Genomic DNA, 22,716 nt, shown 5'->3' on the forward strand with positions numbered 1-22,716 from the left:
GATAGCTCACCCAAAAATGAAAATTAGCCCATGGTTTACTCACCCTCAAGTCATCCTAGGTGTATATGACATTCTTCTCTCAGACGAACACAATCGGAATTATATAAAAAAATGTCCTGGCTCTTCCAAGCTTTATAATGGCAGTGAATGGCCGTTTATGTTTTGAAGTCCATAAAAGCGCATCCATCCGTCATAAAAGTGCTCGACACGGCTCCGAGGGGTTAATAAAGGCCTTCTGAAGTGAAGCGATGTGTTCATGTAAGAAAAATATCCATATTTAAAACTTTATCGACTAAAATAACATTTTTAAAAATAAATCCAAATGTATTCGTCTGAAAGAAGAATGTCATATACACCTAGGATGACTTAAAGTTGAGTAAACCATGGGCTAATTTTCCTTTTTGGGTGAACTATCCCTTTAATTTAATATGTCCATGACTAAAAGAAAGATGAATATGATATAAGATTGTACAATACAATATAAAGATAAATATGATTTAAAGTTTCAATTATGAGAAATAGTCACAACACTGAGAAATAAAGTCACAACTTTGACCAAATAAAGTCACAATTCCGAGAAATTGTCAAAATTGTGAGAAATTTAGGCACAAATAGCATTTTATTTTTTGTTTTAGTGGTGTAAATGGGCTTCCAGAGACAACACCATGTATAGTAAAGCATTACAAAACATGATTACCATCTTCATTATAATACTCTACATATTTTGGCTTTATATGGAAGAACTGATGTTGAATGACATCCACTGGAATCTTTTTTAAAGCATGTACGCATGTGTTTCAAAACATTGTTCCACCTCTATTGTATGAATCTTTTGTGTCTGTTCTAATCACATTCTTAACTTTGCTACTAATACAATGATGATTATGCAACAATAAACACACAAGATTTTTTCGTTTGACCTATGTGACATTAATACCTTCCGTCCCAGTGGGCATTTGATGTCAATTTAACATCAATATGACATCAAACAAAATGTCAAATGATGTCAAAATGACGTCACGAAATAGGTCAAAAATGAAAGTCATATTGACGTCAAAGTGTGAAATGTCAAAAAAATGTGACATGCATGGCAGCACATTAAATCTCCGAAGCAGAGGAGGATTAAACAACTCCACAGACAGCATTACCAGCTTCACTTATTACTAACCAGATTTACTTTATTTAATTTCCGTTTGAATGAAATCAATAGTTGTATTTTAAAGTCACCATGATGCTGGTTAGCGTTTGCTTTAGTTGGACTCTTGACCCTTGACTTTTTAGTATAAAATTTTCTCTGGCTGCTATAATTGTATGTTTATTTGTTGTGGCAAAAGAGCCTAGAGAAAATGAGATCAGGTGATGTTGGCTGTTTATTGATGACAAAATCATCATGTAATTGCTTGAATCCCTGATCTTATTCAGTGTCTAAAGTTTTGATTATATAGGACTTGTGTTTTTAATGTTGTTTTATAATAGAAGCAATTTAATTTTACAGCATGAGAGCAATGTTGCTTATCAAATAATATAAAGGATTTTAAAAACATTTAGTGCATTAAACTTTTTCATCTACATTATTACTTAGCCATCAAGAATCAGTGTATGACTCTCAACAATGGTGACAATCAATGAAATGCTTCATGCTGCAGTGCATACTGGGTACCACCAATCAAAACTCACCCATATCTCCCAGCATGCATTGTGGCATTAATAAATTATGCAGCTGGATTTTTTGTAGCTTGTTTTATGCTCAGAGTTGATCTGATTATCTGGATATTTTGTTTGATTGTCACCATTGTTGAGATTCATATGCAGTTTCTTGATGTCTGTGAAATGCCAAGTAATGCCATAGATGAAAGGTTTTTGTGCACTAAATAGTTTTTAAAAACCAAGTATATTATTTGATAAACAACACTTCTAGATATGCTGTAGAATCAAATGACTTATATTATGAATAAAACAATATTAAAACCACAAGTCCTATATAATCAAAGCATTAGACACTGAACAAGATCAGGGATTCAGGCAATTAGCCTACATGATGATATCATCGTCATCATCATGTGCTTTATAAACACACAATCATAGCAGCCAGATACATTTTTATATTAAAGAGTCAAGGGTTAAGAGCACAGCTAAAGCAAACGCTAACCACCATCATGGTGACTTTAAAATACAAAATATGATTTCATTAAAACGGAAATTAAATAAAGTGAGTCTGGTTAGTTTTAAGTGAAGCTGGTAATAAGTGTACGGCCATGCATTTCACCTTTTTGTTTGGTTTATTCCAACCAAAATTCAATGACTGCCCAACGTTGGAGCTTGACGTCAAACAAACATTGGATTTAGACGTCAACCCGACTTTCATTTTCATCCAAAATCCAACGTCTGCCCGACGTTATAGTCTATATCCTGTGCCTGCTGGGCATCTATTTGACGTCAGGATGTCATGATGTTGATGTCATTTTAATGCTATTTTGATATCATTCAATATCAAGCTTCAATATCAGATTAAATTGACCTTTTATAGTATATGCAATTATAGTGTCTGCTGTCATTTTAAACGTGAACTAAATGTAAACATGCTAGGATTTAAATAAATAAAAACACACATGCAAAATACATAGACCTAGGCCTACAACTTTCAAGATCATTCAGGCTAGGTCCTTTAGATGTTGAAAATGAGTCGCATTGATTTACAATGAGTAATAAATATACTTTTTCAGACATTTCAGACATCGTTTTGACATAAATTTCACATCAATTTGACGTCTTATTTCCTGACATCAAATCAACATCGATTTAATGTCAATGATATTGACCTGAGATGTAGGGACCAGAAAAAAACATGTCAGATTGATACCTTTGTTGGGCCTCTTTACAACCACACGGAAATAATTATAAAATATAATGAAAATATGCATATTCATGCATGTCATACATGGTGGTCAAAATCTTGACTATTAGTTGATGTCAAATCGACATCAAGGTTCTACCTCAGCTGCATGTAAGCGTGCATGTGCGTGCGCTCGTCTCACACAACAGCAGGATGTGGACAAATCTGTCTCATGTTGCTACCTGTCGAACTGTTTCATCTTTTTTTCTTGTCACGATGGCTTGCCTTCGACTGTTCTGTATTTTTTTAGGTTTCCTCCCACACAGCGGTGAGCTTCTGGTTGATTGCTCTCAGTACGAAACAGGAAGTTGAACGCTCTGTTGTCACTAACTTTTATCATTATGAGAGATAACTAGGATTTTATGATTCTGAAATGATTTGCCTTACACCTCCAAACTTGATTAAAAAAAAGTCCCATGATTTGTCACGAGTTGTTACTGGAGCTTTATATTAAAGGGATACTCCACTTTAAAATGAAAATTCTGTCATCATTTACTCACCCTCATGTTGTTTCAAACCTGTATGAATTTCTTTCTTCTGCTGAACAGAAAGGAAGATATTTAGAAGAATATCAGTAACCAGACAGTTTCTGGTCTCATTGACTTCCATAGTATATTTTTTTCCTACTATAGAAGTCAATGAGACCAGAAACTGTCTGGTTACTGACATTCTTCTAAATATCTAACTTTTCTGTTCAGCAGAAGAAAGAAATTCATACAGGTTTGAAACAACATGAGGGTGAGTATATGATGACAGAATTTTCATTTTAAAGTGGAGTGTCCCTTTAAAATAGAAATGTTACTTGCATGTGCAATATGGGATTTTAAGTCCCATTCAAACTCTACAGAATACACACAATTTAAATGTCGAATAAAAACACAGGTTTGGCATTTCATCAAGATTATATAGACCATTAAATAAGTTTCTGTTCAGAGAACTACTTATACTAGCAGCATTGTATTTTAACAACTGGCATTGATGTTGTGTTTGCACGCTTATTCAATAACTAAAGCAAAAGGTTTAGTGTCAACCTCGAGAAACAGCTCCAGTGAAAGCTTGTGTGTGAATGTATAATGGGGTTGTAGGTTGGCTTTAAACAGAAGGCTTTTGTGCTCTTTTAGTGCAGGGACACCAGACACTGCAAAAGTAGCCTACAAGAAGGTGTAGCTGTAAAAAAAAAAAAGAAGAAAAAAAAAAAATAATAAACAAAAAACTCCTCACTATAGAAAATGGAATTCTCCAGATTCAGACTGACACCAAAATGTATGAACAACAGAGTGTAAATTGCTTCTGTATGTGCACCTGAAGTGTCCTTTATATTATATACCAAGGTCCAAATGCTTTGAGAATCAATGATTAGATTCACAATTGAATTTAAACCTGAAAATAAACCTTAAGTTTGAATTTATGTATATTACATTAATTATATATATAATGTATATAATTCATATTAATGTTAATATACTGTTCTTAAAATTAAAGTTACACTATGCAACTTTTGGCCCATAGCGATTAAAAACTATATTAATTTTGCAGAAGAACATTGTTTTGGTTGTGCTTTGGATCTGCGTGACTGAACAAAAAACTAAAAAAAGTTACATGGTGTACCTTTAACATTAATGTTAATGGTTATTTTTATAATATTTATATTAGTGTTAATATGAATATTGATGTTAATATTTAAGATTAATCAAATAAGTTAATTTATAAGTAAATTTTTTACATTGATCATGTGAACTCGTTGTATGGTGGGTCAAATGTTCTGAGCACGAGATGGATCATTCTCAAATCTGGAGAACATGATCATCATTAAATCAAAATGACTTTTCCCCAAGAATCTTTGATGCTTTCTAACATGCTTGACCTAATGACTGAGCAATGACGATTAAACCTCAGTTCTCTCTCTCATTCTGATTTCTTTTGTTTTTGGTTCCTTTGTTTTCATGCCAATGGATTAACTGAAAAATGATAGGCCTGTAGTGAACATCTAGTGCCCGTCTGCTTCAATGCACTGTCAGACCTCCTTGTCATATAGCAACACACCCCACAAACAGGCACACGCATGCATGACAAAAGGTGTTTGCTCAGCTCAGGCGTCACAATTTTGTGTCCCCTTGTGACCTTTCTAACTAATGTGCACACACACATGAATGGATAGCAAGGCCAAAAATGCAGCCAGAAGCTCCCTGTTTTGCCAAAGCAGCCAGTCAAGAGAAAGAGAAAGAGTGAATGCTCAGTCAAGGTACATTGGTCCTGTAGAGCGAAACAAAACAGAGATTCCATCAGGCATTTCCCGGAGTATCATTTAAGCAGTCAGATGTCCCAGCAGAGTAGTCAGAGGTGTGTGCTCTGCTGGCACAGGACCCCCATCTTTACTTCTACAGCCAAACAATTTCTGAATTGGGTAAGAAAAACAAGCTTACCGGTAATTCAATTTGTATACTCCCTGAAACCGACCTTATTATCTTACACAATTTTGCTTCTCAAGTAAGTTTATCTTGTTTTAAGGATGTTTAAACATTTAAAAAAAAAAGAAGAAGACTTGAACTAAAACTTGAAGTAACAGGTCAAGCAAAACAGCCTTACATAAGCTATTCCCTGAGAGGCAGACAAACAAATGCAGGAATGCCCTTTTCTCATTAAACTCAATCTTCTTCCCATTCCATTCTCTCTTGCTCTCTTACTTCTATTTATGCTGTCACACGGCCACATGGCTCTTTGGTTTTAAACTGATCACACATTTGTGGTTTGAAGAAACACAATCTTGACTGCAGCACATGAACTGAAAACAGAAATGAAATCCATCCATCCATCAAAGTCTGCTCTGTATTACCTGGATACCAAAACTGTTTATGAAAGTTATTTCACACACACACACACACACACACACACACACACACACACACACACACACACACACACACACACACACACACACACACACACACACACACACACACACACACACACACACACACACACACACACACACACACACACACACACACACACACACAGTTTTTTGGTATCTGCCAAAACCAATTACCTAATGAGTGTCAGGATTCCTGTCATACCAGCTGGCTTCAAACCTCACCCTCTCTCACTCCCTGCTGCCACTAATCTCTGTTTTTAGTTTCATACTTTCTCTAGGTGACTTGCTTGTGTGTGTGTGTGTGTGTGTGTGTGTGTGTGTGTGTGTGTGTGTGTGTGTGTGTGTGTGTGTGTGTGTGTGTGTGTGTGTGTGTGTGTGTGTGTGTGTGTGTGTGTGTGTCAAAGTATGAGGCAAGTCAAGGTAGGGCACTGTGTGTTTGGTTGCCATGTGAATCAACAGACTTTGAGATGAGTGAACAAATTTAAAAAGAAAGAGTGTGCAATGAGAGAGGAGGGGAGAAAAATATGTTTTAGTGCTTTAGTGCTATTTTCTCACAAAGCAATAGATAAATAAATATGGGGCCAAAATATATTTGAATCATATTACTATTTGTTGTATAGGCTATATATAATTTAAAAAATGTCATATAAAAGAAATATGTTTTCCAAAATGTAGGCTAGTTGAAACCAACATTCAAATGTGTGTGTATATATATATATATATATATGGATAATGTTTTGTATTTTACAATATACAAAGAATGACTAAATATATTTACCTGGAAAAATATATAAAATATTCTAAATAGGCCTACATGTATATAAATGTATTTTACATATTTTCATGCATATTTGTGCTATATATTTATGGGTGTATCAGTACATCCACATTTATTGTGTAGGTATTTTCCAGATTTGTGCTTTGAATTATTATTATTATTATTTCATGGATCTGCCCATTTCAAAGGGCTACATACTTGACTTCACTTTCTGAACGGCAGCTTATGCCATAACCTCGCCCATTTCACAAATGCTACGCTCTCATTGGCCGCCTCTTAAAGGGCGGGGTTTGTGATGAGCCTTGTGCTTGGGAATGTTTGTCCGCATTCTCAAACTGAGTTACCGCTGCTTGGACGTTGGCATACGGGCAATCTGTCGCGGTTCTTAGCAAGTTCTGTGAGTTTTTTTTTGTAAACTGTACAGTAGCTTTAGAACATTTGCACCACATGAACGCTGTGATAAACCTGTAGTGGCAAGGGAATATTTCTTGTGAAATTTTGCCTCTGCAACAGTTAATTTCTCTAAGCATCATCATTTTTTCCCACCGCAAGTGGCTTGAATAGCGCTCTATGATAGTGACCTAATGGACTAAAGCTTTATATTTCTACTCCAGAGAACGCAAGGTATTATCCCGCAGCAGGACTGTAACGGAAAAAAAGCACAATGATGAACAGGAACGGAATGGTCACAAAGATTCGCACACGGATAAGGACCGACCCCTTCAAGAACACCTATGATCTGGTCGGCAGAGAGCTTGGCAGGTAAAAAAAAACATTGTGGATTATCTGCTGTATTAACGAGCTATCGTGTTTAAAATATCAAAATGTGTACAAGGCATGTAGTCATATCCCCGCAGGCAGTTTCACAAACTTGGGAACCGGTGTTAGAATTAATTGGGGGAGTGAATCACCGCCAGCTGGAAGCCAAACTAGGTTTGTTTGGCTCCCGCACGTGTAATCTGAGGATCAACTGGGTGGATGTTTAGCCCTTATTGTAGCTTGTCAATACTGTAAACGAACGACATGCATTTATGAAAAACCGAAAATGTTTATCACGCACTTCTACACCTTTGCGTTTATTATAACGGGACCGTTCTAGTTCGCCTCGTTTACCTGCAGCGTAGACCAGCAGGTGGAGCAATCAGGTGAATTAGTGGTGTTTCCTTCAAAAACCAATGGTTGTCGTTTTACATGCATGCATGTTTTTGTTCACCAAGTTTTGTGAAACACATAATTGCTTTAGTGAATTTTTCCACTCTGCAAAAATAACGCAAATCAAAGAGAGAATCACTGAGCAAGTCAGTGTTTTAAATCAATTATTAATGAAGAGTTGTATTAACCTGAAGGTGTTACTTAGAATTTAAAATAAATATATTTTCTAATTTGCATCTCTTTGTGGTTACTTGTGTGGGAAAAGCTTATGATGTTTGTTTTAGTCAATCTGTAGACATACATTTTGCTATTCGGTCGTGAACGAATAGGTTGAATAAAAGATTCAATGACTCGATCATTACACACAATTTGGCTTGTCGCCACCTACTGGTAACAATATAATGCGTAGAAAAGGGACACTGAACGAATCATACCGAAATGCTTAGTGAATGGATTCAAAATATTCTATTCATCGTGATAAATCAATCAAAAGTGAACTCTGAACCTCTTAACATTCTTATTGGCATTTTCCAGGGGTTCCCCTCATGCCTGAGAATAAGACTTGGATCCTTTCGGTGTGTTTTCTCAAGTAAACAAAGAATTTAGAACATGTTAATTCAGAGCCGCACGGGGCCCATGTGTGATGGATATAGCGCTGCTTGCCGTGACATTGTTCTTTAACGCTCCACTGACTAATTATAGACAAGATGGTATCGTTTGACCACTCAGATTTGTTTTCTCTTGGACAGATGTGTTCATTTAGAGTTAAACGCATGCTGTGCTTGTTGACAATTGCATGGTCTGTATCTGCTGCCTTTAGGTGAACTTTTTCCAAGTTGCTGGATTTTAATTCTCAGTGCCATTCCGCATAATTTAACCCAATTTTATTTAATTGACCCAATAATTTGTGGATTGGGTTGTAAAATGTCTCGATTTGGACTGCATTTAGTTGGCATTTGGTTCTCTCCGAAACGTTTTATGTTTTGCTCCACACTACAAGAGATGTGAGGATCCTAAGGCATGAGTAAATCCCAAGTTTTTCCTGTAATTAAAGTGCACAAAACACTATGCATGAGTCACAAGGCAAGCTGCTTACCATAGTGGTGAATTGAATGAGCATTGGAGGAATGCAGATGTTGGTGGATATTGATGTTGAGATTAGGTAGGCAGAAGGCGGCGGTCACACAGATATCTTGCATTCCTTCAGCGTAACCTAATCTGATTTCATCCCTTCCCTTCTTTTTCTTTATCATATATTGACATACATCGTTTTTATGTAAACATGTGACAGTTGCTTTGCAGCAAAGATATTTACACTGAGCTCAGCGGGTCAGCTTGTCTTGTGATTTTTATGGTGGCCTATAGAGCTCAACGCGCTGCAACTGAAGTAAACAAATGCAAATTAAGAAAACATCATCAGTTTCATGCATGTCCCAGCTGGGTTCGTCACTTATTGGGGTCCTCCGGAAACGTTTCCGTTGTGGTCTGTGCTATTTGCAGCGCGTTTCTGTATTTGGTTGTGTTGTGAGTATTTGGAGCATAGTGTTGTGAAACTGAGTTTTCTGAAAAGATGTTTTCTTAATTTGCGGGTGTTTTTCTATTTGCGTTTGTTTTCTTCAGTTGCAGCATGTTGAACTCTCTCGGCCACCGTAGTTTAAACGAAAATCTTTTTTTAGTGACAGGCCAGCTTTTAAATTCATTCTTTAGCACTCCCGATGACCATAACATGCATGTTGGCCTAGATTTTACTTTTAGTATGTGCACACACATCCCACTGGAGTCAGTGGAGTACAACGTAGACTGTAAAATGTTCCTTCTGTGTTGCTGAATGTACTCGTCTTACTGAATGGCCAAACCATCTGGCCCTGTTGTCAGCACTCCATTGATTTGATACAAAACTCCAACAGCAGTTTCTGTGTTATTCAGCTAGATAAAATCCAAAGTTTGTTCCCAGACAACTTGTTTGTTTATTTATAGGATCAGTTTAGTTATGTCGTGTTTAGGTCAGTTTCCATTTCCAGTCATTTTCTTCCACAATATTTTTGAATCCTTCTGATTTATAACAGTAGTGCTTGTTCTCATTTAATGCTTTGTGTACCCAAAATGTGGAAATGGACAGTGTGAGAGAACAAAATGCGGGATGCTGAAATCCACCAAATAAACTTGTCCGTTCCACTTGAATATCTGCCAGTTACCCATCATACAGTGTAGTGGATGTCCCAGTTCATTAAAGTTCTTATGAGTTGTGTCCCAATTCGGTGACATTAGAGGGTATTTTTAAGCGTATCATCTTTGGAGCTCCTCCAGAGTATCCAAAAATGAATTTAACCCCAACCTTCAAAATCCCATCTCAAATCATGCACCAAAATATAATCTATTTGAGGAACTTCATCCACACATGCCTTCATAAACGCATCATCAGTCCTAGCACCCCTTTTTCAGAAGCTTTCCATTGACTTCATTCATGTTTTCTCAGCAATTTTTTTTTTCATGAAACTTGACACTTTTTTTCCTCTCTCGCTGTTCGGCTGTTTTGTTAATCTGCACTTTTTATCCTCAGGAAACCAATAAAGTTCATGAGTTCAGTTAAGAATCAGTGATCCTCTATCCGAGGTGGTCTGAGTGAGGAATGTTCTACTGCAGAATTCTGGGATGCTGACTGAGCCTTCTGCCATACCAGTAGCAGACAGGCCAGCTGTGCATGTGTTGCAGTCTTTCACTTAATAATGGGGTTGTATGATTTCCCTTTAATAACGGATTGAGATTGTATATATCTTGGTGTCTAAATGGTCTTGTGTTTGTGTCTTCATGCACACGTGCATGATTTTGGTCTTTAAATGTTTATCCATTCTTCGACTCTCAAAAGTAGACATGTTTCTACCATCTGGGCATAAGAATGAAACCGAGAAATGGAGACAGACAGACAGTGAAAGAGAAGATGGTGTGATTTTACACAGGAAGTTTAACCTCCAATATATGGGTCATCTTTAAAAATGAATGTACATTTCCTACCCTTTGAGAGTCATTGTTTTAGATTGAGTCTGACCATATTTATAAGTAGAGAAAATGGATGTTTCAAAGTATTATGGGATTTTCATTTCTTATTCATCTTTGGTGCTTTGTGGAGTGATGAACAAAGTTGAATTTTATTGTGAGGGAGTATATATATATATATATATATATATATATATATATATATATATATATATATATATAAAATGTTTGATGGCTCCTGACCCTTCAGACCTGCTCTTGTACACCCCTCTGAGAAAGAGGGCAAAAGAAATGTGAGCTTGGCAGAATTATGGCAGCTAAGTGATGCCCTTTGACCTTGTTACCTCTTAGTCTAATGCTTTATGGTTGTGTTTGTAATTCAGAAATTGTACACTACATTATTTAATGTCTGGACAGTTCAAAAACACTTTTTTGTTCACAACAATTTCCTCACGTGCTGAACTAATGAACAGCAGGGTTGTTCTGGGAGTTGGCATCATCACATGCGGTTCTTGGGCTGCATTTGAACTCTGTATTGTGACTGTTCTGAGCTCAGACGCTGGAACGTGCTCGCTTCACCTCGACCCTGCCAACCACACTCACGTTTAGCAGGAAAACCACTACAACGCTGGCAATGGATGGATTTTGGCTTGTACCCTTGGGAATTTTCAGAGGATTTTAAGTGTTCTGCAATCATGGGAATTGTTAACAGCAAGACCAAACAACAAAAGCTTTTTAAACACCCCATGAAATTAAAGTTAATTTTCTGTGGCCAGAAAAATATAATTTATATTTAGTAGATGGAGATATTAAAATAGTCTTTTTCTCATAGGAAAGTTGGCCAATATATTGCAATTTACGAATCATTCATGTTCTCTACAATGTGTTCCCTCCCCTGCCTATTTGTTTAGTTTATGCATGCATTTTTTTTTTTTTTCAATAAATTATTTTAGTGTATATATTTGTTTTATTCTGATTTTTTTGGAAGGGTTAACTCCTTCAAAAGTCCTTCCCTTGTTCAGCAGCAAATGTCAACACAGGAAGGACTGCTTCGCTTGGGCATTTCATTAGGTCTTTGACATGACAACTGGAAGCTCCATCCTGAATGTTTTATTGTCCACCTGCGTTTTTGCGTGTTCGTGTCAAACTTTTAAGTAGGGTGTTAATGGAGACGTAGATGGGAAGAGACAAGCAGTGGATAGAGGAGAGGTCACTGGGGGGCTGTATTTTGTTTGTTAGTGCCGTGTTTGGTCATTGGCTGAACTAGATGGTGGCAGGAGTGGACACCATTGACTCTCAATAGAGGAGTGTTGGAAGAGTGGGTGGTCTGTCTGTTAGGGTCCCTTCCACACACACAAACTGGTGTCTCTTAATGATATGGCCTGGAGAGGAGGTGTGGTTAAGAGCCATTTGTCCTTCTCGCAGTCAAACAAGAGAATGCCTACGCTGACAGGCCTGTTCTTTCTGTGTGTGCAGCACCCTGTGTGTCTTTTGACTGATAGATGAGGCGTTGGGAGGTCAGATGAGAGAGGCAGCAGGAAATCAGTGTGAATGAGCCTGTGTGTGTGTGTAAGAGGCCTTGGACAGCTCCAACTGTCAGTCTTATCATTTAGGTGTCAGGCTCTCGTTAAAAACGAAGAAGGGAGGAGGGAGGGAGGGAGGGAGTGATCATGAAAATTGTGAAATTGACGGGTTAAGAAAGAATACAAGGATGTTCTACTTTGCATGTAGTAAACATCACACATTTTTTACTTCCTTATGTTGGCCAAACCTGTAGGCTGTTGTTTATTAGTAGAAAATAATTTAAGAATCTTCTCAGATTCAGATCATGACCAACAGCTGAAAAATGTGATAAAATAGTCCGTATGACTTGCACATTAACGTCATGCATTTGAAAATAGACTATTTATTTTTGAACACTTCTCGTAAAAGTGGATTGACTCATTCTTTGTCAAAGATTCACCGTTTTTAAAAAATGACAGATCAGTGACTTATCAGTCTGCAACACTCTGCAAGACTGCAACCACTTCTTATCACCATGCTAACTTTATGAACCATTTATAAGTTTAGTACCTTCTGATATTTAATAAACTTAAAAATGATCATTTATTATACATGTATATTTCATATTTTTAAATTTATTAAATTAAACGTTTAATTGCTTTTTTCTAAAATCAATAAATTAAAAATAAAACAATAAATTATGCAATTAAATGTAATATAAATATTAAATATACAGATGTGCAATTGTTCTGGAGCGCTGTTTAATAGAACAACGTGAATGTCATCATTCAAAGTGTTTATATTTTGATTTCCTCTTCTCATTCCCTAAACATTCTCCAAGCTGTTTATTTAATCACTCTTGTGTGTATGTTTGTGTGCACGCAGGGGCAAGTTTGCAGTAGTGAAGAAGTGTGTGGAGAAGACTACTGGCAAGGAGCATGCTGCAAAGTTCCTGAGGAAAAGACGTAAGGGTCAGGACTGCCGCAGCGACATTCTGAACGAGATCGCGGTGCTGGAGTCAGCGGAGACGAGTCCCTATGTGGTGGCACTGCACGAGGTCTACGAGACCACCACAGAGATCATCCTCGTATTAGAGTGGTAAGACACATAATCGCAGTTATGTAGTGACATTCCCTGACCGTGAAAGCTAAGCGTAATGCGGAGTGTTTTATGATGGCTTGGACGTTGTGCACTGTAATTTTGTTATTCCAAGTCACCAGAGCTTTTGAAGATTAGAATTAGAGGCATAAAGTAATGGCCCAACGGGCAAATCAAAAAAAGGATTTTTTTTTTCATAACTCTGTTGTTTGGAAGCATTTATATTTGGAGCTTGTGTTTGTCTGTACCTTTCTGTTACCACAGACCACATTGAGCTAGTTCTTTCTTAGCTGAGTGAGCTGAAAGTTCCATTACAATAACAAAAAAAAGAAAAAAAAAAAGAATAAATGTATAATTTCCCAAGCGAGAATGTGGTGTTCTTGTGTTTGCCCCTTGTGAAATGTCAAATCCGAACGCTTCTCAGCCCAAGGAGAGGGCAGTTTTTCTGACCAATCTGCAACTGCCAATCTGTTTTCTTTGCCTTGTCATTTTCTGCTTAAGTTCAGCAGGCCTGACCAAAAAATGACAAGCTGAGTTTTACAGCTTTTAATATAAAGCATTGATAACCTAAATTCACCTCATTACTCCCCTACAAGATTACTTCAGCCAAAAATAAAAACAGCTATGATTTACACACCCTTACATTGCTCCAAACCCATATGGCTTTCATTGTGGAACACTAAATGAGAAGGTTTTTAAAGCTTCAAAACTCCAGTCCCGATTCATTGTGATTAAATGGAAAAGAGCAACCAGCATGTTCTTCTAAATTTCTGCTTTTGTGTAAAATAAAAACTTAATATGGGTTTGGAACAACATTTCTTCCCAAAACATTTGTTTCAACAAATGTTGAAATTTTTTTTTGGGGGGGGGAGTGAATATTCATTTAACAGTTGGGCTTTCTGTGTATTGTCTGCTGAAGTGTAATCGCACTATTTTAGCTTTTCCTGTAACACAGTAGCTGATAAAGTTCACTAATGAGGAGGAAATGACAGGTCGTTAAGTTTTAAATGCTTTTCGTAAGCACTATCATTTGAATCTCCCTTTTTTTTTTTCCTTAATTTTTTTTGAAGGCATTTCATGGTTTTTCCCCCGACTGTCGTCTTGCAAATTCTGCATAAAATCAACAGCCTGTTTTTTGCGCATTGTGTGCATTGATCTGTATAGCGAGGCAGGATGCTGACGTGTCGAATGACGGAGGTTTTGAGAATTGGTAGATTACATCTGCGCTCTCTCATAGGTAACTTGCCACAAAAAAAAGAGAATTCAGCCCACTTGCCCACACTGCTAAGCAACTTCCTCTGTCGAGACAGCTGTATATCAATCTGTGACATGCAAGCACATTGTGTGTGTAGACAACCTGTGGAGTAAGTTTACCTTATAAGGAAGGTAACGCTTCTTGTGTTTTAATTGTTGTGCAAGCGCAGTTAAGGTCTGCGTGAAGTCATGGTCTAGTTTGTCTGTTTACACATTATATATATAGGCCCAATTATAGTATTTATATATAAATAAACATAAAAATCCCATTTATGTTTCTATATAAATTAATTACATATTTATCATAAAATATTGTAATATAAAAAAAATGGCCTGACTTTTCTCTTGTTTTGCATGCATGCGTGTCAGTGCTTTTGTGTTAGAGCAGTATGTCTGGTTTGGTAGGGTAATTGTTTTTGCCCTGGTTTTCTGTTGTTAGTTAAATCCTTAAACTTGATGTGGGAAGGTTTAGCAGTAGACACCAGTTAAACCGAAGCGAGACAGACAGAAAGAAACACTTCAATTTCCATTTCCTGTGGCTTTTCTTCTAAAAGCAGAGCTGCGACGTACTCGCACTTGCATGTGCAATGTATCACCACATCCTCTGTTGTCAGAAACAAACCGAATTCTCGCCATTCTCTGCCATTTAAAGTTAAAACCCATGCTATTGTAAGACTGACAATAAAAAAGGTCATAATTACATTTACCAAATATTCAGACACCCCACACAAATTTTGCGGTTAAATGCCAGAACCGACTCTTACATGAACACACTAGCCACTGCTTTTTCTAAGGCCACTCAAGTAACAGGCCTAGCTAGAAGTCAGGCAGCCAGGAAGAGGGTATAATGCAGTGTTCTTAGATTCTTCTTGTTTTGACTATTGTTTGTACTTTTAAGCAGTCTACATTTACATTGAAGGATCTAGTGACCAGAATAGAGACTTTAGGTCTTGTTTTGGGCCATAAAAACACGCTAGCATCCACCTACAACACCATAGCTGAGTTTCACTCGGAAGTGATGGTCCTTGGAAAATGTGAAACATTAGTTGAGTTACTCTACCTGTGGTAATGTTTTTCATTCTTTAAACAAAACGAAATAGGGCCCTCCCTTAGCCCAGCGTTTGACATCTTTCTAGGAAAGCTCTTATGTAAGTCTCTTTGTTGCAAGTGTTCATAGATCTTCATCACCTGCTTCTTCGTTTTCCTCATCTGCTTGATCAAAAGCCCTCAGAAGTCTGAAATGGACCGTTCAGTGGTGGCTTAAGTCCTTTTGACAGATGCAGATTTACAGTGTCCCACTGCCTCTGTTAATCCCCCCCCCCCTCAATAAAGCCAGAGAGACAAGACATCTGGCATTTATGGAGATTTGACAGCTTTTGCTTTTTGAGATAGTTTGAGCAACATGGAAAGTGTTTTTTTTTTTTTTTTTTTTAAGACATTGAGCATATGCTTCATTTGCTGTGGGGATTTTCTCATCTTCCCAAACAAAATAATTATTAGTACCAATACCAGATTATCCATAAATTAAGGGATTATCAAGGGATATCATCCTTAAAACCCCTTAATTTATGGTGTATCTGGTATTGGTAGTAATAATTGTTTATATCTTCGTTACACAACTAATGGAGCTTTTTCACTAGAGCTTTTGTTTTGGACCGTTTGTCGAATTTGTTTCCAGTTGGTTGGTGCGAAAGCAGTTTTCTAAGCTTAGCTGCAGTCCACAGTAGGTATGTATCCAAGCCATCCTAAATCATAGAAGTGAATCACGGTTTTCTACAAATGTGTTTCTTAGTTACTTGTATTTAGATTCATTTCCGTTGGAGCGCATTCTTCACATATTTTGCAAGACGCTTCAAGTCAGAGTACTAGTTCTCATCCTCTCATGATAGGGGAACGGTGCTCTTGGGTTGCAGATGAGCATATTTTTGTCCTCCTTTCTGTTCCAGAAAAGGAAGTTTATTTGAGTAATGAATCTTTGCCTTTGCTCCACATTCTCATGGCTTAAAACCTCCGAGTAAACTTGCAATTCTTCTGTCAAGCGTTCAGTCTTGGTTTTCATCATCTCATTTACAAGAGCAGCAGCCGTTTGATCAGGTGAAGTGAGTGAAAATGGGACGTCAACATCCACCAGCCGTAAGCGTGCGATTTACTCAACCACTGCTCTTCTTGGGTCAATCATAAATCTGCGTCAGTCCACAGAGCCACTTCATAGATGCTTAAAATGTTCTGTCTCACACGCACTACGAAACCAAAACATGTTTTTTTCCATCCATGAAAGGCAGTGAGGATTTGATCCCTGCACTTTAACAGACCTCTTTGGGTTGTTTTTCTGATGTTACTTTAGAAGGCGCTGACTTCGGGGGAATTTAGAGTGGAGGGTTTATTCTATTAGAGTGAAGAGCGTAAGTTTTTGTGATGTTTGATTTTAAAGGGGGCTGAAAGGTTCCCAGTATTCCAGTGTCCTCACTTTATAAGCCTCTAGTGGCTCATCTGATAAGCGATACCCAGAATCCCTTATTTATACAGCTGGATTCAACTGTTATGTAATAGACACCGCACAACCGAATACATCCAGACTCTACACTGTAGATGAAAAGCATGTACATGAGTGTCTATGGGAGAGAGCGTTTGTGTGCGGCCTGAAATTCACTACACATGGTCCTGATTTTCGTTCATCGCCCAAAGGAGTATCCGCCTGCAAATCCTCATGGTCATGGTAACCCTCGCCACGGTTACGCAAGGATGAAGTTCCACCCCTTTGCTGTTACCCTGACGTTTCCTCTAATTTTATAATTGGGCCTCTCCAAGAAGATGGCTAATTATTATGTATAGAAATGAGCGCAAACACCTGGCATTGGTACACCACCCACATAGAGTTGTATGAACCACGTAACCTGTGTATTATTGATTTCAGGGTGATTTCTATGAGTTGTTGTTTTATTGAGCTCAGATGCTTGATCTGTCAAATGCTGATATCAGATGGGACAATGACACATCTAACCCTCATGTTTGAGACTGTTTTTAGGATGTTGCATGAGGGTGTCTCTCTCTTTTAGGGTGTCTCTAATCATAGATAGGATTTATTTTTTCCATAAAATGCTACTTTTTGAATTGGAATCAATTAGGGCATGTAATATGTGAGAGTGTAAAATTTGAGATCTAAATTTTAACACACTCGCAATCTTTGTCTTTCAGTGCTGCGGGAGGTGAAATTTTTAACCAGTGTGTTGCCGATAATGATGAGGCCTTCACAGAGAAAGATGTCATCCGGTTGGCCAGGCAGATTCTGATGGGCGTGGCCTGTCTCCATCAAAACAACGTAGTTCATTTGGACCTTAAGGTGAGTGTTGGGCATTGTACTATGTGCACGTTCTGCACGTTGATCATAATGATGCAACCGACATCTTTTTGACTTACTTTAGAACAGTTTTGTTGTAACTTAGACTCCCTTACATGGTCTAAAACGTGACTGCTGCCCCTTTATTGTCATTTGAAGGTGGTGCGTGTGTGAACTAAAATGAGGTTGGCGAAAATGTTATATAACATTTGCAGAAGTAATGCGACTAAATTACTTATGATAGAGTTCTTATTTAAGATAATTAACCAGACCTGTTTAAACAGTTTACTGATGATCCTGGTGTCTAAAAGTTTTAAACTGCTCTAATCTGGCATCACACCTGCCAGTTTTGTGCAGTATAAAAGTTTGTTTGATGTCAGTGAACTTATGTGTGTACTTGAGGTTGAAACTGCTTGATAAATGGTGTTAATGGGGTGTTAAAGAAGGGTACTGTTCACATGCAACTTAGATCCATTTAAAAAGTAATTAAATAAAAGATTAGTTCTAGTATGTTTTCTTATAGTGCATGTTTTTTTGTTTGTTTTTCCTTTCACTCACACTCGTAATGTCTTCTCCAGCCTCAAAACATCCTGTTGACGAGTGCTCAGCCTCTGGGTGACATCCGCATCGTTGATTTTGGCTTGTCTCGGCGGGTGGACAGCGTGACGGAGGTACGGGAGATCCTAGGCACTCCCGAGTATGTGGGTGAGTCGGACATCCCTCATTTGCAAACCTCAAACCCTACCATGCATGGCATAACTGCTGCAAAACCAGATACAGAGTAAAGGTGAAGACTTGTCAGCTCAGTATAGTGAAGAAGAGGGGTAGAATGAAAGCTTGTGTAGGACTAGTGAAACTTCACGTGATCGAAACCTCAGTTATTGAAAATCTGTAGAAAGATCAAACATGAAACAAGTGTATCAGCAGGATGTTTTTGACACTTGTACGGGAGTTTTTTTTTTTTAGGTGTGTGTAGCTTTGATGTGAAAGGTTACGAGACATTTGTTTCTCTTTCCTTCAGCTCCTGAGATCCTGGACTATGAGCCCATCAGCACAGCTACTGACATGTGGTAAGTTGAGCTCATTGAGTGTCCAGAGTCCAGGTGTGTGTGTGTGTGTGAGAGAGAGTATCTGTTCATGGTTGACACGCATATGAATGTTATATAAAGGCAATTTAACGTTGTGACGATGAACCTGTAAAAGCAGATATAAGTTCCTTGAAGCATTTCTGTAATCCAGTAGTACGATAAGTGTCAGTGTTATCAGCATGGTAAAGTCAATGTGTGCAATCTGTTTACAAGCCACTGATAATCTAGAACAGTCTCTAGAACGTTTATACACATTTACTGGATTGAAAAGGTGGTCGTCTCACAGTCTCCATTTCCTGTATCATTCCGCTGTGTTTAAACAACATACAGTTTTCTATCTCTCATAATTAGGCAAGCAATATTACTTTTGGTCATTTAAGTATTTAGAAAAAACCTCTAAACCTCAAGTATGAGCAAAAATATAAATGTAAACATAAATAAAAATGATTCTTGCTTTAGTTTAAGGTCATGAGGTAAATTTAAGTAGTGAACCATCTTCCATATTGACATACATCTGTGTGACACTGATTATTGAAAAAGAAAAAGGGCGGGACTTGGTTCTGTCTGTTGGTTGTTGATTGGATCGAGGCAGATGTGAATGCAAGTTTGCAGTCGATTATAAGATTTAAGCAAACATGCTTGAACCAGCCCAAGCTGGTTTGCTGGTCTTAGCTGTTTAAGTTTGTCTCCCAGCCTGACCAGCTGAGAAATGGCCAAAATCCATCTAAAACCAGCCGAACCAGGCTAGGAGACCAACTAAAACCAGAGCATGAAATGGGTGAAATGAAATGGTCAAGTCAAATTTGATGGTGTGTTTTTCCTCCATACTGATGTGTTGCTGCTTTACCCCTACAGGAGCATTGGGGTACTGACTTATGTGATGCTGACAGGCGAGTCACCTTTTTTGGGAGAAGAAAAGCAGGAGACCTTCCTGAACATCTCCCAGGTCAATGTGGACTACTCGCAGGACGTCTTTCAGGGCATCTCTGACCTCGCCGTGGATTTCATCCAGTCACTGCTCCTCAAAAACCCCAGGTAGGGGAAGTTGGCTGCTATTCGTCAGTGTGGAGGTGGAATGACAGTGTCCCGCTCCAGTCTTGTTTAGGCAAACTTGCATAACCTGATTGATGTAGTGGCTTTAGTTGGCTCTGCCCCAGATATGTAATCTCATGCTTCAATCTCTCATTAAAGCGTAATGGCCTCTTGGTTTAGAATATACAGTGAAATGATCCTTGCAGTCTTACTGGTTTCCCACATCCCTGGGCTCTTTTGCTGCAACCGATGAACGGTGGAAGCTTTTTTTGGGGTCCGTTGGTGTAACTAATTGCAGTCCAGAACTGCCGCTATCATGGCTCTATGGGAACTGATAGTAGCACAGTCTCAGATCCAGGACCATAATCTGCACCCCATAAAATGTAATGCTTGTAGATCATCGGCACTGAGAAAGCAGGAGAGGAAAATGGAGAGCTTAAAGCTATGTGGAAAAATTCCTTGGTGTGTGAGTAATTGGGAAAGGAAAAATCCTGGGAACCTAAACGATAGTCCTTCATATTTGCAGAACTGATGGAGAAACCAAATGAGAACTTTAATGTGCTTTAATCATTGTACAAATAAGCACATTCTTTTATATGTTTTCACCACAGGGCTAAATCTGCAGTTTTTGCTCAGTGAGCAAAGTGCATGTATATTTGATTTTAATTTAATTAAAAAATTCTTTATTTTTCTCATTTATTATTTAGTTTATTTCTGGATAAAATAATAATATAAATATACCGGTCTAATATTTGGTTTTATTTTCTTTTAATTCTTTTCCCTATACTTATTTATTCATATATATATACATAAAATGTAAAAAAAAAAAAAAAAAAAAAAAAAAAAAAATTATAATATAATATAATATAATATAATATAATATAATATAATATAATATAATTATTATTTTTTTTTTTTTACATTTTATGCTTATTCTATTTTATTCATTCATAGGCTTATTCTATTTAATTTATTTATACATATACTTGTTTTTCTTTTCCTGGCAAAACATTTCTCCCAATATTAGCACATGAAATGAAGTGTCATTTCAGTTTTGTATGCCAGAATGTGACTTGATCGACACGTCAACACTGTCTATCACCAGTCCTGAGATGCATGTTGTACAATCTGGCACGCACGCACACAAAATCTGCCTGAGTGTTTAACAGTCTTTTTTTTTTTTCTCTCTAGAAAACGAGCAACTGTGGAACAGTGTTTAAATCATCCCTGGTTAAGGGTCGACCCTCATCACCACGCTGTTGACGAGCAAGAAGCCAGCCAATCCGAATCGGAGCCTGAGAGTCCCGTCCCTTCCCCAGAACTTGTCATCCCTTCATATCCCACCTGCCCAGGCCAGGGGGAGCTGAAGACCGGACGGGACACTTTCATTTTCACAGAGGCGTTTCCATCCCGTCCAGAGATACAACAAGAGCTCATGTGTTAAGTGACAGACACGATTGCCCAATCGGAGGGCCTGTGTGTTAACAACCGAAAGACTTATCTGAACTGGAACTGGTGCGGCCTAGTTTGGACTGGACAGCGGCGGTCTACTCAAGTGTTTGCAGCACCTTTGTATGTGCGTGTGTCCGTGTGAAGTCTTTGTGTTGTCTTGTGTAGGATACGTGAATGCGAATCAACCTCCCTTATGACCACAGAGGTGTGCGCGTGTGTCCACAACAGATCTGAATGAGATTTATTTTATAAGCCCTTAATAAAGCATACTTAAGCTCTTGGTCAAGGTTCTTAACTCATCAGTGCACAGCAACAAACTGTTTATACGTTTAGAGTGGACTGAACCTTTTCTGCTGTCTGTACTTGGTCCAAAACTCAAGTCGGAGTCTCCACAGGAAGAGCCTGCTGCCTTGTAGGAAGGAAATGGAAAGCTCTGATGAATCGACTGTTTTATTTATCGCCGCTGTTCATTGGATCAACGTTTTATGAAATGAAAAACTGACGCTACTGCTTTCTTCAGAACAGTAGATTTGACATCATTCTGCTTCTTTAGAAGTGGCATCTGCATTTTAAAGAACTGATTCAGAGACTACTTTTGTTCTAGCACTTTTGGTGGGGAGAAAAAAAAAATGTATACTCAAGTTTCTCAACCACATTTAAGTAGTTCAAGATGGCATAGTCATACATATCCACAACCACTGTTTGTTTGGTTTCTCACACCAGTTCTGTACCACTTTTTCTGTTATTCATAAGTTTGCTATAATTGCACAAATGTACCATTTGTATCTTGTATCGTTGTTTTGTTTTCGAGGGGCATTTTTGCCTTGTTAATATATTCTGTATGTTGTTGTGTCTGGTAGGGCATCATGGGTATCGTGAGGTCAATTTTCCAAGTCGTCAGTGATGGAGTGGGGCTTATAACTGAGGGCCACTCAGAAGGTTTTCTGGGATTTGTGCGTTTCAGACAGTTGTGGGAGATGTTTGCATTTTGAAAAGAGCAGAGCACAACATAACAAAAGGCTTTGATAATTGTATATTTTTTATTTTAAAAAAGAATGTAAAAAAAAAAACTATTTTTCTACAGTTGTGGTATTTTATGATTAATGAGAAAATAAATTGTAATATTAATTTAGTTTTTTTTTTTTTTTTTTAACCAGTTGTGCTTAAACTTTGCACTTGTGTCCATTCGGACCACTTATATGTATTATTGGCATGCCTGGCAAGATATTGAAGAAAATAAATGATCATTTTGTATTAAACTTA

At 37.7% G+C, this 22,716-nt stretch overlaps 1 protein-coding gene across 1 annotated transcript; it reads left to right on the plus strand.

Moving 5' to 3' along the window:
* Nucleotides 1-6,835: 6,835 nt before the first annotated feature.
* On the plus strand, nt 6,836-22,716 carry stk17al (serine/threonine kinase 17a like). Its single transcript, XM_084122949.1, has 8 exons — nt 6,836-6,940; nt 7,158-7,305; nt 13,078-13,290; nt 17,740-17,884; nt 18,460-18,586; nt 18,903-18,951; nt 19,825-20,004; nt 21,193-22,716. Exons 2-8 carry the CDS (start codon nt 7,208-7,210, stop codon nt 21,443-21,445), a joined length of 1,065 nt encoding a protein of 354 aa, XP_083979075.1. The 5' UTR covers nt 6,836-6,940; nt 7,158-7,207; the 3' UTR covers nt 21,446-22,716.

This window comes from Abramis brama, assembly GCF_963993115.1.
Source record: "Abramis brama genome assembly, chromosome: 1".
Lineage (NCBI taxonomy): Eukaryota > Metazoa > Chordata > Actinopteri > Cypriniformes > Leuciscidae > Abramis > Abramis brama.

Coding starts and splice junctions, on each gene's coding strand:
- stk17al (XM_084122949.1), top strand. CDS start 7,208: ATGATGAACAGGAACGGAATGGTCACAAAGATTCGCACACGGATAAGG. Junction 13,291..17,739: donor ATCATCCTCGTATTAGAGTG/GTAAGACACATA, acceptor TTTGTCTTTCAG/TGCTGCGGGAGGTGAAATTT. Junction 17,885..18,459: donor TAGTTCATTTGGACCTTAAG/GTGAGTGTTGGG, acceptor TGTCTTCTCCAG/CCTCAAAACATCCTGTTGAC.